Source organism: Schistocerca serialis, chromosome 10 (assembly GCF_023864345.2).
Source record: "Schistocerca serialis cubense isolate TAMUIC-IGC-003099 chromosome 10, iqSchSeri2.2, whole genome shotgun sequence".
NCBI classification, from domain to species: domain Eukaryota; kingdom Metazoa; phylum Arthropoda; class Insecta; order Orthoptera; family Acrididae; genus Schistocerca; species Schistocerca serialis.
In genome coordinates this window covers 73,219,850-73,237,216 of record NC_064647.1, presented here as the reverse complement: position 1 = coordinate 73,237,216, position 17,367 = coordinate 73,219,850, and the positions used below count along the sequence as shown (strand labels likewise).

Here is a 17,367-nt window from a genome sequence, read left to right as displayed (position 1 = left end):
AGGTTTTCCACACGTCGTGGTAGTAGCCGGTGGACAGGACTACATTGTAGAGCCTGGGCAGGGTGGAGAGGAAAGAGACAGAAGCTTCACGAAGGTGGCGGTAGGAGACACAATCGGGACCAGGAGTGATGTTGCGTTTTGTGCAGAGTGTAGCAAAAAGATCCTGTGTAGTGATAGGGGCATTGAGTTCCGTGTGTGCCATGTTGTCCAAGTACTGGAAACCAGGAGCGAGGGGAGGGACAGAGCTGTCAATTCAATCGCAGACATCTGGGAAGAGGGAGTAATTGAACTGGGGATCGTCGGGGATAGAGCAGACATCGGAAAGGTAGGAGGCAAAGTGATTGGCCTTACTAAGGGTGTCAGGGCAGGGGTGATCATCATTGAGAAGAGGATAGTAGGGGGAGGGTGGTAGTTCCGGTAAGGCGACGGAAGGCGAACCAGTACTTGGACGAGTTTGTAGGTAAGGTAGTATTTAAACGGGTGCATGTCTGTCTCTAGTCCCGCGTTTCTTAGCCACGAGCAAGTTTCGGATGTGTCGCTGGAGTTGCCAGTGGCATTGTAGTGTGTCCGGGTCACGCGTGTGGAGGAAGGCACGGTAGAGGCTGCAGGATTCACGGAGGAGGAGGACAGCCTGTGGGGGTAAGGTAGGATGGTCGGGGTGGATGGCGACAGTAGGGATGTGGGCCTCCACGGCCTCAGACAAGGTCTGCCAGAGAAAGGAGGTGCATGGGCAGCATCGTCAGGGTAGTGGTAGGTGAAGGGGTGGCCTTCGACCCAGATGGAGAGGGTATCCCGGTACGCATTCCAGTCGGCATGGGAATAGTCATGGACGTACTTTGGGGGAGGGTCAGTACGAGGGTCGGTTGGGGGGCGACGACCTTCTGAATTGGTGAGGAGGACAGGGAGATGGTCGCTTCCAATGGGGTCCAGGACATCCACTGCTATGTGGCCAAGGAGGTTGGGGAGGAGAGGATGACATTGGGAGTGGAGTTGGATTCGGGGTGGGTGTGCTGGGGGATGGGGATGAGGTCGCCTTGGAGGGTGGAGAGGAACCGATGCCACCGCCATAACTGGGTGGTGGAACGACTATGGACGTTGAGGTCAGCGTCGGTCACGTAGGAGGAGAAGGTACGATCAATGTGGGAGAGGAAGTCGAAAGGAATAAGGGCGTTAGCGCAGACATAGATGGTGGCGAAGGTGACAGTAAGGCCGGGGGAGAAGAGACTAAGGATCAGGTGTTCGGTGGGGTCGGGAAGGAGAGGTTGGAGCCGAACCGGGATCTGGCGGTGGTGACCATTGGCAACTCCGCCACGCACAATTGGGAGGGGATTATCGGAGTGGTGGAGAAGGTAGGGCGAAGAATGGACGGTGTGGTGGGGTTGGAGGAAAGTTTCATTAAGGAGGAAGGCATCCACGCGGTGGGTTGCTGGGGTGTGCATGAAGAGGGTCTTGTTGGCAGGAAGGGAATGGATGTTGTTGAACAGGATATGGTGCTGATGCACCATGACAGGGATTTAGACGAGGGTGTCGAGACGGAAGAAGCTGAAATGGGTGTGGTTGTGGGAGTAGGTGGCATACATTTTTAGGTGGAAGATGGAACGGGCAGCTAGGGAGACCTGTTGGAGGGTGTGAGGGCGCTGGAAAGGGTGGACTTTATGCAGGACAATGGTGAGGAAGCTGATTATGTCCTCAGCGGGGGGGGGGGGGAGGGAATTGCAAGGAGGGGTGGGGGCGTCCAGAGGATGGACAGGGACGGTGAGTTCAGGAGTCGTCAGAGGGGGTTGGGCTTTACACTTTTGGGAGTAGGTGGGATGGGGGAGATTGCAGGTATTACAGTAGGGAGGGGAATGAAGGTTAGGGCACTACCGGAGGAAGTGCGCTTGCCTACAGTGGAGGCAGGTGGAGGCCTCGCGGCACTCAGCTGTTGGGTGCACATTGTAGCACAGACACCTCTGGCAGCGAAGGGATTGAGGAACGGAATGGGAGGGGTAGACCTTATAGCGCTGGTTGAAGAGGAGGGCACCCTCCTTCAGGAGATGATCAATGGAGGGGGCGTCCTCAGAGAAAACCCGCATAGGGCGGGTGGGGCTGGCCGAGTTAAAAATGTGGCGGACCACCCGCACTTCCAGCGAGGGATGCGCCTTGAGCTCCGCCAACACCTCCCCATCCGTGATCGTCGGATTAAGCCAAGTGATCATGGCGGTGAGGGGCTGTGGGCGATGCGGGGGTTGAGGTTGGCGGCTAGGAGATGGAGAAGGAGCAGGGGTGAAGGAGGCATTAGGGCCAAACCGGGTGATGGGGAGGTGGGGGAGGATGTCAGTATGGAGGGTGGGGCTGGGTGAGGAGATGAGAACTGAATCCTGTCTGGGAGTGAGGAGTGAGATGGGGGCACCAGGGAAGTGAGAGGGAGAGGTTCTGGGCCTCGAGAAGGGAAGGATCAGGATGGGAGAGGAGGTTTTTTGTATAAAGAAGGGGGGGAAGAGGAGGGGGAGGAGGCGGAGGGAGCAGGGCCAGGCGGGGAGACATCCATGGCATCCTGGGGGGGGGGGGGGAAGGAGGATGGGGCAGCCTTTTTGCGAGCGGAGTAGGTGGTGCCACTAGGGCGTTTAACGGCGGCAGAAGGGTGGGTGGTGACATGAGGGACAGGATCTATAGGGAGGTGGCGGGAAGTGGCAGGTCGCGGCGTGGGTGCAGCAGTCGGCGCCGGAGATGGTGATGGTGAAGGCGACGGCGACGGCGGTGGCGGTGGCGGTGGCGGTGGCGGTGGCGGTGGCGGTGGCAGTGGCGGTGGCGGTGACCGTGATGGTGAAGGCGATAGGGAGAGCTGGGCATGGGCAGTGACCTGACGGGCCACTACCCTAGCTGGAGATGCAGTGACAGGCTGGGGGAGTGGGGGGAAGGGATCAGAGGGAAAGGAGTGGGAGGAAGAAGCTGGGGTGGGGGGCGACAAAGAGGAGAGTTAGAAGAGGAGGGATGGAAAGAGGGGGGGGGTGACTGGGCACACCATTTAATGGTGGTGGTGGCGGCGGAGGGCGAAGTGTACACAATGACAGTGGTGGTAGTAGTGGCAGTGGTGGGGGGGCTGACATGACGACAGGGATGAACGAAAACAGCACAGGACGAAAAGGAGAGGAAAAAACTGGGGACGGACGAAGACGAGGACCAGAGTCCCACGTTGCTGGCGCTGGCGCTGGCTGGCAGGAACGCCGCAGCTGCTGCTGCCGCGGACGGAGCCGGAGCCAGGGCTGCTGCTGCTGCTGCTGCTGCTGCTTTGTCTGGCTGGCTGGCTGGCACCTGAAACTCTAACGCTTCGATTAGTGCTGGAATGGCACAATCGAAGGGCGGTATCCTTTCGAATTACCGCCGGAGATGGATCCGGCCGAACTCCGTCGGCATTTATATGCGGTTGCGCTCGTGGCGGCACCTCGTGGCCCGTACGCACCACGCGCGCTTGCGATCGCAATGCACCCTTAGCGCTCGCGGCGGCGTCTAGCGGCCCGTACACACGTTGTGCGATTGCTGTCGCAGGTCTACCCTTAATCTATGATGTACAACTGGTAATCCGTAGCCGCGAGGTCGACTCGAGTCCACCACCAAAAATTTAGGGTGCAGCTTTGACAAGGAGTTCGATAAACTAACAAACAAATGGCGACCGAAGAACCCAAGACAGAAGCCAAATTGCAGACCGACGTTCTCGCAGACGAAGTATGGAGCGTGCGAAACATATAAGTTTAGCCCAAGAAAGAATGAGCGCCTCCCCCGCCAGCAGTAGCGGAGTGGGGCTTCGTTCCCAGTCTCCTTCGTAGTTTCTCCGTACCCTTTACTCTGTGTTTCTCGTCGCCTTGTCCGTCCCTCGTTTGCTTCTTTGTCCTGTCCTGTGCTTTTCCCTTCTCATAATGTCCACCCCAACCACCGCCACTACTGCCACAACCACTGCCATCATATACACATCCCCCTCCGCCGCCGCCACCACTATCACGTGGTGTGCCGCATCACTCCCCCCTCAGTCCATCCCCCCACTCCTCACTCTCCCATCTCCCTCACTATTTGTCGTCCCATCCCCGGTTCCTCCCTCCCGCGCCTCCTCTGATCCCTTCCCTCCACTCCTTCCCTCTGCTCCTTCCGTTTCTGCGGGCCCCGCTAGGGTGGTCGCCCGGAGGGCTACGGCCCACGCTCAACTATCCCCTTCGCCTTCATCATCATCGTCTTCACCGTCGCCTTCGCCATTGCCCTCACCATCTCCGGCACCGACTTCAGCACCAGGACCTGCCACTCCCCGCCACATTCCAGTCACTCCCATCTCCCACACATCCTCCGCCGCCGTCAAGCGCCCCATTGGCACCCCTGCCTCCTCTACTCCCAAAAAGGCTCTGCCTCGTCCCCCTTCCCCAGCCCATGATGCCATGGGTGTCTCCCCGCCTGTCCCTGCCCCCTCCTCCTCCTCCCCCACCCCCTCCTCCTACCGCTATTTCCTCACCCGTCCTGATCCCTCCGTTCTTGAGGCCCAGAATGTCACCCTCTTCCTTCGCCAGAATTTTCCTGGTGCCCCATCTCCTTCCTGACTCCTCGCCGTGATTCGGTGCTCATCTCCTCCCCCAACCCTACTCTCCACACAGACCTCCTTTCCCACATCCCTGTCACCCGCTTTGGCCCTAATGCCTCCCTCACCCCTGCTCCTTCCCCGCCTCCCTCCCGCGAACCCCAACCTTCGCGTTGCCCACCAACACTCACCGCCGTGATCACTCAGCTTAGTCTGACGATCACGGAGGAGGAGGTGTTGGCGGAGCTTCAGGCACATCCTGATCTGGAGGTGCGTGCGGTTCGCCGCATCCACAACTCTGCCGGTCCCACCCGCCTTATGCGGGTCTTTTCAGAGCATGCCCCCTCCATAGACCATCTCCTGAAGGAGGGTGCCCTCCTCTTTAACCAACGTTATAAAGTTGACCCCTCCTGTTCCCCTCCTCAATTCCTCTGCTGCCAGAGGTGCTTGCAGTATAACGCACACATGACATCTGAGTGCCGTGAGGCCCCCACCTGCCCGTACTGTAGACTGTAGACAGGCCCACATCTTACGGCAGTGCCCCAATCTCCAGTCCCCCCCCTCCCCCCCTCTTGCAATACCTGTAACCTCCCTCATCCTACTTACTCCCAGAAATGTAAGGCCCAACCACCTACCACTCCTGAACTCACCATTCCTGTCCGCCCTCTAGACGCCCCCACCCCTACCAGCAATTCCCTTCACCCACCCCCTACTGCTGAGGACATCATCAGATTCCTCACCATCGTCCTTCATAATGTTCATCCTTTTCAGCGCCACCACACCCTCCAACAGATCTCCCTCGCCGCCCGTTCCGTTTTCCACCAAAAAATGTGCGCCACCTACTCCAACAACCAGGCCCATTTCACCTTCTCCCGTCTTGACACCCTCGTCTACATCCCTGTCATGGCGCGACAGCACCGTACCCTTTTCAACAACATCTACTCCCTTCCCGCCAACAAGAACCTCTTCCTGCACACCCTTGCCACCCACTGTGTGGATACCACCCTCCTCAATGAAACCTTCCTCCAACCCCACCACACCATCCACACTTCGCCCTACCTCCTTCACCGCTCCGATAATCCCCTCCCGATTGTGCGTGGCGGAGTTGCCATTGGTCACCACCACCAGATCCCCGTTCGGCTCCAACCTCTCCTTCCTGACCCCACCGAACACCTGAACCTTATTCTCTTCTTCCCCGCCTTATTCTCTTCTGCGCCACCATGTCCGCCCTCACGCCCCTATTCCCTTCGACTTCCTCTCCCACATTGACCGTACCTTCTCCTCCTACGTGATCGCCGCCGAACTCAACATCCATAGTCGTTCCGCTGCCCAGTTACGGCGGTAGCATCGGTTCCTCTCCCCCCTTCAAGGCGACCTCATCCCCATCCCCCAGCACACCCGTCCCGAATCCAACTCCACTCCCGATGTTATCCTCTCCTCCCCCAACCACCTTGGACACATAACAGTGGATGTCCTAGAGCCTATTGGTAGCGATCATCTCCCTGTCCTCCTCACTGTTTCAGACGGTCGTCGCCCCCTCCCTGACCCTCGTAATTACCCTCCCCCCAAGTACGTCCATGACTATTCCCGTGCCAACTGGAATGCCTACCAAGATACCCTCTCCACCCAGGTCGATAGTCACCGCTTCACCTACCACCACTCTGACGATGTAACCCATGCCGCTTCCCTTCTCCAGCAGACCTTGTCTGAGGCTGTGGAGGCCCACGTCCCTACTGTCGCCATCCACCTCCACCGTCCTACCTTACCCCTACCGGCTGTTCTCCTCCTCCGTGAATCCCGCCGTCTCTACCATGCCTTCCTCCACACGCGTGACCCGGACACACTACGATGCCACTGGCAACTCCAGCGACACATTCGTAATATGCTCGCGGCTAAGAAACGCCAGGACTGGTGACAGACATGCACCCGTTTAAATGCTTCCCTACCTATCAACTCGTCCAAGTTCTGGTCAGCCTTCCATCCCCGTACCGGAACTAAACCCTCGCCCTACTATCCTATTCTCCATGATGATCACCCCTTCCCTGACACCCTTAGTAAGGCCAATCACTTTGCCTCCTACCTCTCCAATGTCTTTTCCATCCCCGAGGATCCCCAGTTCGATTACTCCCTCTTCCCGGATGTCCGCGATCGAACTGACACCTCTGTCCCTCCTCTCGCACCTGGCTTCCAGTACTTGGACAACATTGCAGACACGGAACTCAATGCCCCTATCACTACACAAGATCTCATTGCTACACTATGCACCAATCGCAACATCACTCCTGGTCACGATCGTGTCACCTACCGTCACCTTTGTGAAGCTCCTGTCTCTTTCCTCTCCACTCTGGTCAGACTCTACAATGTAGTCCTGTCCACCGGTTACTACGCCGACCTGTAGAAAACCTCCCATATCCTGATGTTCCTTAAACCTGGCAAACCACCGTCCACCATCTCCTCCTACCGTCCCATCAGCCTTACCTCGGTCTTCAGCAAGGACCTGGAATCTATCCTCACCTGACGCATCCACCATTATCTCCGCCAGCACCGCCTCCTTCCCGTTACCCAGTGTGGCTTTCGGCCGTCCTTCTCTTCCGACGACCTTCTCCTTCACTTCACTCATCTCCTTTCCGACCATCTTAATTCCTGTCGCTCCGCAATCTTCCTCTCCCTGGACCTCGAATGTGCTTATGACCGCATATGGCATCACGATCACCTCTTCCAGCTCCAAACCTTCCCATTAACTACGTCCGTCTGATCGGCTCCTTTCTCTCCCACCGTCCTTCCTACATCACCATCCATAACACAGATTCCTTCACCTTTTCCCTTCCGCCGGTGTGCCCCAAGGCTCCGTCCTCTCCCCCCTTCTGTATATGGAGGACATGCCGTCGCCGTCACCCCCCGTCCACCTTCTCCAGTTTGCCGATGACACTGCCTTCCTTGCCCTTGCCCCCGCCCTGCAGCGCTCCCAACACCTTCTCCAATCCCATCTTGACCGGTTCACTGCTTGGTGCAACCAGTGGTTGCTCAAGGTCAATCCCTCCAAAACCCAGGCGATCATTGTAGGCAAAACCACCCCTTCCTTCCGCCTCCTTGATTTCTATCTCACCATCTATGGCCGTCCTATCGCCCTCACCCCCCCCCCCCTCAAGTATTTTGGTGTCACCCTCGACCGTCGCCTCTCCTGGTCCCCCCATCTCCGGACAATCAAAGCCAAGGTTACGCTCCCAACTCCGTCTCCTCAAGCTCTTTTCCGGCCGTACGTGGCGTCTGGATCCGTCCACCATCCTCCACACCTATAGATCCCTCATCCGCCCTATCCTTTGTTTCGCCCACCTGGCCTGGATCTTCGCCCCCCTACCTTTTATAAATCCCTCCAAATCCTTGAACGCCATGCTCTCCGCCTCTCCTATCGCATCCGTCTCCCCTCTCCCACGCAGATCCTTTACGATCTGATCCCCTTCCCCCACCTCCTCCTCACCCGCATGTGTCACCCATCCTCTCCCACCCCTGCCCGCTGCCACGCCTGTATTCCCACGTCCCACCCGGTCGCCATCTCTCCACCCTCCTTACCCTCTCCCAAAGTGGCTTCCGCCAGCTCCCCCTCCCTGATGATGGCCTCCTCCCCTCCATCTACCCCTCCTATCATCTTCGATCCTCCCCCCCCCCCCGCTTCCTGTGTCCTTTCCTTTAGGCACCCTCCCTCCGTTCTCTTTCCTTTTCCCATCCCCCTTCCTCCGCCCCTATACCCCCGGGCTTCCCCTCCCCTTCCTCCCTCCCCCTATGTCGCCTGCCCATGGCATCTCTGCTCTCCCCTCTCCCACTCCCCTTCCTCCTCCTCCTCTCTTGGCAGGTCCCTGGACTCGCACACGCTCAGTGAACATTCGCGCGCTGGAGATCATCGCCACCAGTGTCTCGTGTGTGTGCCTTCATTTGTGTTTAGTGTTCTTTCGCCGTCACGCCACCACTGTTCACGTGTGCCGTCGCTGTCAGCCATGTTATGTGCGCCGTGTCAACTAGTGTTACTGTTATTTCTCGTCCAGCGTGAGCGGCTCCACGTTTTTTGTTTTTTCTGTGTCTACATTTTTTTGCCCGCCGTTTTGGTTGTATACTCTGTGCCACCTATCTGTAATACTTATTGTAAAACTCAAGGCTGAAGAGCGGCGTACTATGCTGCTGACAGCCCGCCTTTGTATAAGATGATCAAAATAACAATAAAGAAAAAAAAAATACGAAAGAATGAGAAATGCTGCTGACAGCCTGCCTGTTGTACAGGTTTCAAAATAACAATAAAGAAAAGAAAAAGAAAGAATGAGGTTATGGAATCCATATCGTAATCGGGATATATTTCGGAATCTATGGATTGAAATCGAAGGTTTGTTCGAAGCCTCAAACAGGCAAAACCTGTAATGAAAATTTTAGGCATAGATTACAGCATCAAAAATAATTTGTTCAAGTGAAGATGGTGTCATATCTTATATGCTTGCAGCTACTGTACTGGATCTCTTTTGTGGCAGATCGTCGTTACTTGTTTACAAATTATTATTACTGTTTACTGGGCAGTAGGGTAGTGATCCTGTTAATATGGAGTGGTTTGCAAATGTGGTGTTCGGTATGTGTTTCCACATTTAGGTGCTTTAGGTTGCTACACTTTATGTTTGTCGTCTTCTCGTGTGCTAAATGACAGTCACTTAAAGTTTATTGACGTACGTCACCAAAACTGTAAATAAATACAGTGAAACAGAGTGTTCGTTACTTGCATTTCAAGTTCACCACAAATTATCTCGAGTAAGTAACAGAGCGTTTCCTCTGTCGTCTCATGTATTCGTAAAACGTGTCTGGTTATCCCGACAACTGAGGGCAGAGTGTATAGTACTCGCCGCGTTCTTTACGAGGCCGGAAAGCTTCTTTGGGTGTGGGATTATAACCTGGAAAAATAATTTGTTCAGGTGACAAGGATGGCTTATTTTTGATTAAAGTTACTGTGGTGCATCTTTTTGGGTAGTGGTAGGTGGTCATAGGCTGTCTACAAATTATCACGCTTACTGGAGTTGTTTTTATGGCAATAGGACCGAGATTCCGTTACGTGAAGTGGTTTGCACTTTTCAGTGCTCTAGGTGTTACGAGTATCTTAGACTAAACTTTGTGTACTGAATGACGGTCATTGAAGATTATCAAGTAAAACCAGAAGTGACACTTCAATATTTGACATCTGTCGCTTGCAACCTCCTGATAACACGTTCTGAAAAGGCGAGTTTAAAAGTTTTTATGTGATATGTTAGATGTTATTTAAGATGCTCTAAATACTAATTTAAAATCCAATATTTTTACTCTTGCACCTCAAATACGTCTTGTACGAAATTTTTGCTTTTTATAAACTAGATTTTCAAGCTGTGCAAGTACACTAAAAGTCACTGTAATATTGATTTTCTTTATTAAAAGCAACACTGAATCTGAAATAATACTGCTACAAGGAATACTGTTACTTCCTTTCTCAAATCCTGTGGATAAGTGTTTAGAGAGCAGTGAAGTGTACTAGAATCTGATTATCTGAATATCCAGCCAGTACTGCATTAATTTTCACCGTTCTTAGGAGAAAGAAAGCTGCTTTAGTTGGTCAGATAATACCTGCTTTCTTACATACAAATTATATCCGTGCATCGTATAATAGAAACATATATTTTCGCCACGTAAATTAACCATTTTCTCGTCATAACCTCATTGGCAAAAACTTTACAGACCGAAGACGCACATCCTGCCACTGTAGCATAATAAACCACGATCTGAAAAAAAAAACGTGTAGTTTCTAAGGTGGTGGTCCCTTCTAACGCTAATCGCTGGCGAGAGAAGGAAAGTAGCTTCACAAAGTAAATGCGTTTTAAACTTTTGTGGCATGTTTTTCCCTTCATCTCGTATATTCGTAAAACTTGTCTGGTAATTCCAGTAACTGAGGACAGTGTGTACAGTACCCACCACGTTCGTTTCGAGACCGATGCAGCTCGTTTACAGGTACCTCACACTGGCAAAAGCCGCACTGCAGCACTCGTCTCCAAGCACAGAGGCGACGTGGTATCCGTCCCGTCCTTGGACGTTAAGATATAGCCTAGATTCTAACCTAAGCTAACCAAGCCTCCTCGATCCCGTCAAAAACTGACGAATGAGATCGGACACACAGTGATCAAGCTGTCGGCCGATGTTACCGTGTGGCCTCTGGCGACCATTGCTGGTGTCACTGTGGACGCAGCCTAAGGCGTGTGATATCGGCACTCGCCTGCGCCTGGCTCGTGTGTAATTCACTTCCTACTTTGCGTGTATCTGACCTGCATGCGGTCGGTTAACTGCAATATTGGACAGATACTGCCCAGAAAGACGAAATGCCCTGTACTGTAACTAAAACAGCAGTAACATCGTGGCCCCACCACTGATGCTGACGCCAGAGTGCTTAGAGCGTGCGACAAACTGCCGTGACCGCCGACTGCACATTTCCTTTAATTTCGTCGAAACTCAATTTCTCATCGTCATTTTAACTTTTTCAATGGCAGGTAACATCCAGTTAAATGCATTTTTTGTTAAATTAATTAGCATGCTGTATCTCATAAGCTTCTGTCTTTTCAGTCAAATCAGAAGAACCGCTTCCTTCACATTGCTGAGCTTAATTCAAATGTTTTTATAATTATGTTACCAATAGCCAATGAATGCTTCATAAATCGCAGAGGCTGTTTGAAAATACTTCTTTATTTCATGACAGTCTAGTTTCGATCTCAGATTGTCAACACATTGTTCTCAACTTGCAGACAAAACAGAAAAGCATATAAGCCTACATAATGATATTACCCTTATAAATCAGTTAACATAATGGAGCTAGGGTTTACAATATTTACTGTTTTTTTTCAATTTTGCGAGTGCATCAGAATTTTATACTGTGCGGTTGTAAACAAAAGTATAAGATCTAAATATGTATTTATCAATGTGAGACCACATGAATACCAGGTAACATTATAAGTACATTAATAACGTTTCAGTCTTCAAAATTTTGATACTTAGAATATCCCAAACAATAACTTCTACAATATATGACTGCTAAACAGTACACGATTTATTATCACAACCACATCCGTTTTGTGGTTACGTGCTTAAGCACGATTTGTTCTCTTCGGGTTGTCATTCCGGTATGAAACATTCAGTGGCGGACATTATAAGACGGTCGGTTAGGCGATTTTGATTTAGCGACACAGTACTTCATATTTGACCTGGCTGTATCATCTCTTGTGCCGAAGATATTGCAGAGTTTATGGGGAAAAGTACTAGGTGTAGAAGTATGGAATCGGAATTTCCCTATAGATGGTGCTAGCCGTCAGTATAGGGCCCGTGAAACCGCGTCGGCAGCGCCATCTGCTTCCTGTAACGGCTGACGACGAATGTCAACCAACAGTAACCCAAGTTCCATGTATCGGTATCTGTTTAAACCCTTAAACATGTCGAGTTTTGTGCCTGCGAACTACGATTTGCTGACAGCATTGATTTTCTGTTATCATTTAAAGAAAACTGCTACAAAATCTCAACGAACGCTTGTCCAAACTTTCGACGAACATGATCTTGGGAAAACTGTTTATAGTGGTTGAGAAAATTCAAAAGTGCTGATTTCGACGTGAGAAACGACGAGCGCGCGAAACCACCGAAAAAGTTTGAAGACAACGAATTCCAGGCCTTATTGGATGAAGATGATACTCGAACTCAACAGGAATTCTCGGAACAATTGAATGTGCCGGAAAAGCAGTTTCTTTTCGGTCCAAAGCTATGGGAAAGGTACAGAAAGTGGGAAAGTGGGTCCCACATGAACTGAATGAAAGACAGCAAGCAAATCAAAAGACCACTTGTGAAATTGTAGTCTCCAGGCACAAAAGAAAATCGTTTCTACATCGGATAGTGACAGGTGATAAAAAATGCATATAGTATAAGAATCGTAAGCGTCGTAAATCATGGGCGAATCCAAGCAAACCATCGACATCCGCGGCCAGATCAAATTGCCTTAGAAAGAAGACAATGCTCTGTGTCTGGTTGGATCAGAAGGAATATGGAAAAAGGCAACTCAAAGTCATATTGCTGCACGACGACGCTCCATTACACACAGCAAAACGGGTCAAGCAGACGATCGAGGCCTTCAGTTGGGAAACAGTAGTGCTCATTCTCCAGACTTGACCTGATCCGGTTATCATCTATTTGCATCTCTGCGACACGTTCTCGCTGAACAACGCTTCAGATCGTATGAAAATATACGAAAATAGCTCGCTGACTGGTTCGTTTCAAACGAAGAACTGTTTGTTTGGCGTGGCATTCACAGCCTGCCAGATAGGTGGGAGAAATGTATAAATAGCAATGGAGATCATTTTGAATAAAGTACTGTTTATCAGTTTCAAACAACAGATGTGTAATTGTTGTTGTTGTTGTGGTGGTCTTCAGTCCTGAGACTGGTTTGATGCAGCTCTCCATGCTACCCTATCCTGTGCAAGCTTCTTAATCTCCCAGTACCTACTGCAACCTACATCCTTCTAAATCTGTTTAGTGTATTCATCTCTTGGTCTCCCTCTACGATTTTTACCCTCCACGCTGCTCTCCAATACTAAATTGGTGATCTCTTGATGCCTCAGAACATGTCCTACCAACCGATCCCTTCTTCTAGTCAAGTTGTGCCACAAACTTCTCTTCTCCCCAATCCTATTCAACACCTCCTCATTAGTTATATGATCTACCCATCTAATCTTCAGCATTCTTCTGTAGCACCACATTTCGAAAGCTTTTATTCTCTTCTTGTCCAAACTAGTTATCGTCCATGTTTCACTTCCATACATGGCTACACTCCATACAAATACTTTCAGAAACGAGTTCCTGACACTTAAATCTATACTCGATGTTACTCTATACTCGATGTTAACAAATTTCTCTTCTTCAGAAACGCTTTCCTTGCCATTGCCAATCTACATTTGATATCGTCTCTACTTCGAGCATCATCAGTTATTTTGCTCCCCAAATAGCAAAACTCCTTTACTACTTTAAGTGTCTCATTTCCTAATCTAATTCCGTCAAGCATCACCCGACTTAATTCGACTACATTCCATTATCCTCGTTTTGCTTTTGTTGATGTTCATCTTACACCCTCCTTTCATGACACTGTCCATTCCGTTCAACTGCTCTTCCAAGTCCATTATTGCTGCCTCTGACAGAATTACAATGTCATCGGCGAATCTCAAAGTTTTTATTTCTTCTCCATGGATTTTCATATCTACTCTGAATTTTTCTTTTGTTTCCTTCACTGCTTGTTCAATATACAGATTGAATAACGTCGGGGATAGGCTACAACCCTGTCTCACTCCCTTCCCAACCACTGCTTCCCTTTCGTGTCCCTCGACTCTTATAACTGCCATCTGGTTTCTGTACAAATTGTAAATAGCCTTTCGCTCCCTGTATTTTACCCCTGCCACCTTCAGAATTTGAAATAGAGTATTCCAGTCAACATTGTCAAAAGCTTTCTCTGAGTCTACAAATGCTAGAAACGTAAGTTTGCCTTTCCTTAATCTTTCTTCTAAGATAAGTCGTAGGGTCAGTATTGCCTCACGTGTTGCAACATTTCTACGGAATCCAAACTGATCTTCCCCGAGGTCAGCTTCTACCAGTTTTTCCATTCGTCTGTAGAGAATACTCGTTAGTATTTTGCATCCATGACTGTTCGGTAATTTTCACATCTGTCAGCACCTGCTTTCTTTGGGATCGGAATTATTATATTATTCTTGAAGTCTGAGGGTATTTCGCCTGTCTCATACATGTGTAATTATTACGACCAAATTCCGGTTTCATACTTCTACACCTGGTAGAATGGCCTATTTGTGCTAGCACTGTTTCACGGACGGGTACAAAGAATATGGCGCATGTTATTAAAAAGGTAAACTTAATATTCATGCAATATGGCTTCTTTCGGCTGTTGAGTGCACATCAAATTAATGTCTGCTCCATAAGTAAGCAAGAAGGATCGTAGAAGAGAATTTTCCGCTAGTTAACACCTCCAAAAACCCCAGTTTACTGAAGCACCCATAGGGGTGGAAAACTCCATTCTCAATAAACTAATAGTCTGTCCCACAGTTAACAGTCTTTAGTACCTATAATCGGTAAGTACGTGTGCCTCAGTACAGTAGAACTGTCATCTGCTACAGTGACGCGTATCCGATCTGGTGCGACTTCCGCTGTTGCAGCCGAGGTGGTGGAGATCCCGCGCGGCTACCACCACGTGCCCGGCTATGGACTCATCAGGCTGTCCCGCATCTTCAAGCCGTGGGCGGCAGCCAAGAAGACCTGCGAGGACGAGCGGGCACACCTGGCCGTTCCGACAGGCCACCACGACTACGACGGGCTGAAGCAGATCTTCGCGAAAGTAAAAGGGGTTTCGTACGCCTACCTTGGAATCACAGATGGAGCCAAAGAGGGTGAATTTGTAGACATACATGGTAATACCGCTTACACTTTTAGTATGTATATTTGGATTTTCTGTTGTTTCGATACAATACTTACACATGAAGTTTCAAATCCCGTGGTTCTTCATTGTTTATCTTGGTGTACATTCGTCTTTTCTCGAGTGGCTATAATTTTTTCACTCCGAGTGGGTGCAGAATACGTTTTCTATCAGCGCAGATTTCTTCAGATTTTATCAAAATAAAATGGTACATTGCGTGAACTATATGACATAAAATGCACGGAGCCTGTGGTGTTTTGAAAGATGTCATCAGATTGCTGCAAACTTCCATACTCATATACTTGACTTTTGTGCATGTAACACGTTTCAGCACTAACGGGAAACAGTCTGTGGATGAGATCATGCAGTGGCTAAGACACTGCACTTACAATAACAATGGGTGCTGTGAAAGCCATCGTACGACTTCCGAGCTGTAGGTTTAATGCAAACATTTCAATGAGTGTCACACTCGTCAGGTTATATTGAAGTGTCAAGATATTGCGAATTTCACTGCATTTATAGACATGGCGTGAGTGCCGCCGCCCCCCCCCCCCCCTCTCACCATCCCACGGATGGTAAGGCTCCCCAGTTTGCGGATCACTTAAGCAGCACTCTATATGGGTTCACTCTGAGTCGAGATCATGAAGACTCTTTGAATGTGCGACATCAAAACCGTCCACAGGCTTCTAGCAAAGACGACGAAAGATATTTTTCACTCGGTGAAGGATCTATTGAAACTATGCAGCAGTGGAACGTAACAGCCTCTGACAGCTGCTACACTGGGCAAATGCAGTGTTGGCTCGCAGAATGTTACGAGCAGAAGTTTGGTGTGTTTTGCCCCAGACGAACACAGATGTCATCAGCGGCAGAGTACAGAGTCACTTTCGCCAGTGTGTTTCATTTTGGGAGCACCAAGTTGCTGCGTCCAGCTATCGCCTGTTGGGAAAGCGTAATAGAGGAGTCTGTAGAAATAAAGTGGCCGACAAAAGGCGATCGGAGACTACCGTGAGGGCACGGCCTCTGAAGACGGGCTGCCCCTAAAGCAGACCAGTCCTCGAGAGAACGACGCTTCGTACCACGCCGTGCTCTGCTGCTGTTCTCTCGCCAGTGGGCTGTCATTGCCTGCCTGTTAACGTGGATGTCTCTTAGGGCTGCTAACTACTCTGCTCCAGAATTCTTTGTGATATGGTTCTCTGGACAACGGTCTTAGCTTTGAGTTCCTTTCGGCTACTGGCACTTACTGTATTTTGTGAACTCCCAGTGTCACTTCTGTAGTAATACAAACTGTGCGCTGAAGTATATTTCTTACACCTTAGTGGGCGTAACAAGTATGACATTCGTCGACTTGCTGAGGTATGTAAACACTGCAATCCTGCTTTAAGACCCAGGACTTGTCTATTCTCTCTTCTCTGATTATTTAAATATGCTAGGCCTAACACAAGTGAAACCGTGTTCTATTTTCGTAGAGCCAAAGTCTCTGCACGTATACATAATGTTACGACTCGAAGAGCTCCCAGTCAGTCAGCTTCTCTCCCATTCTGTATTTCAGTAGTACCGTCTATCAGAAAACTTTAATGAGCAAATTACTTATCACTTCATGTGATACATCTGTTACCTTCTCTAAGTGTTTGATGTACCAAATATTTCTTACCTTTGGGCAAAGTAACTGCGCTCTAACTGTTAACGTGTTTAAACATAATTGGCAACAGTACGGTACAGTAACTTCTCAGCATGAAGCTTGCACGATTGTTAGCCTGCAATTGACTCGACGGATGTTCACTGCGCCTGAAATGACGATGGCGAAATGCTGGACACCTGGGCAGACCAGACTAAACTGAAATTGATACATGACCCAAAGTTGCCTGCATCATTTAACAGCGGAAGATGGAAACTAGGATATAATCCAGATAACATCTTTGTCTCCGAAAAGGTATCCCTGCAAACTGTAAAGCAAATCGAGGACCCAATTCCAAGATCGCAACACAGAGCAATAACTTGCTGCATTACTGCAGTAATCAAATCAGATGTAATGCCCTTCAAGAGACGCTTCAATTTCAAAAAAGCTCATTGGGAACTTTTCACAGTGGACCTTGATAAGGAGATCCTGGAAATTAAACCAGAGATACAAACATATGAAACTTTTATAGACCTTGTCAAGAAAATCTCTCGTCGGCGCATACCTAGAGGGTGCCGCACCCAGTATATCGCTGGACTCAATGGTAGCAGCAAGGAAGCTCTGAAAAAGTATGAAGAACTGTACAATAAGGACCCCTTCTCAGAGGAAACGATCCAGGCAGGTGAGGTACTCATGTCTGGTATCTCCGAAGCG

General features: G+C 49.9%; 1 protein-coding gene across 1 annotated transcript in view; it reads left to right on the top strand.

Moving 5' to 3' along the window:
• LOC126424533 (uncharacterized) overlaps positions 1-17,367 on the top strand; it is a 221,935-nt gene that overhangs the window by 154,758 nt on the left and 49,810 nt on the right. Inside the window, exon 4 of the mRNA XM_050087271.1 lies at positions 14,782-15,033. Within this exon, the coding sequence (XP_049943228.1) occupies positions 14,782-15,033 (252 nt within the window). The remainder of the gene's footprint in view (positions 1-14,781; positions 15,034-17,367) is intronic.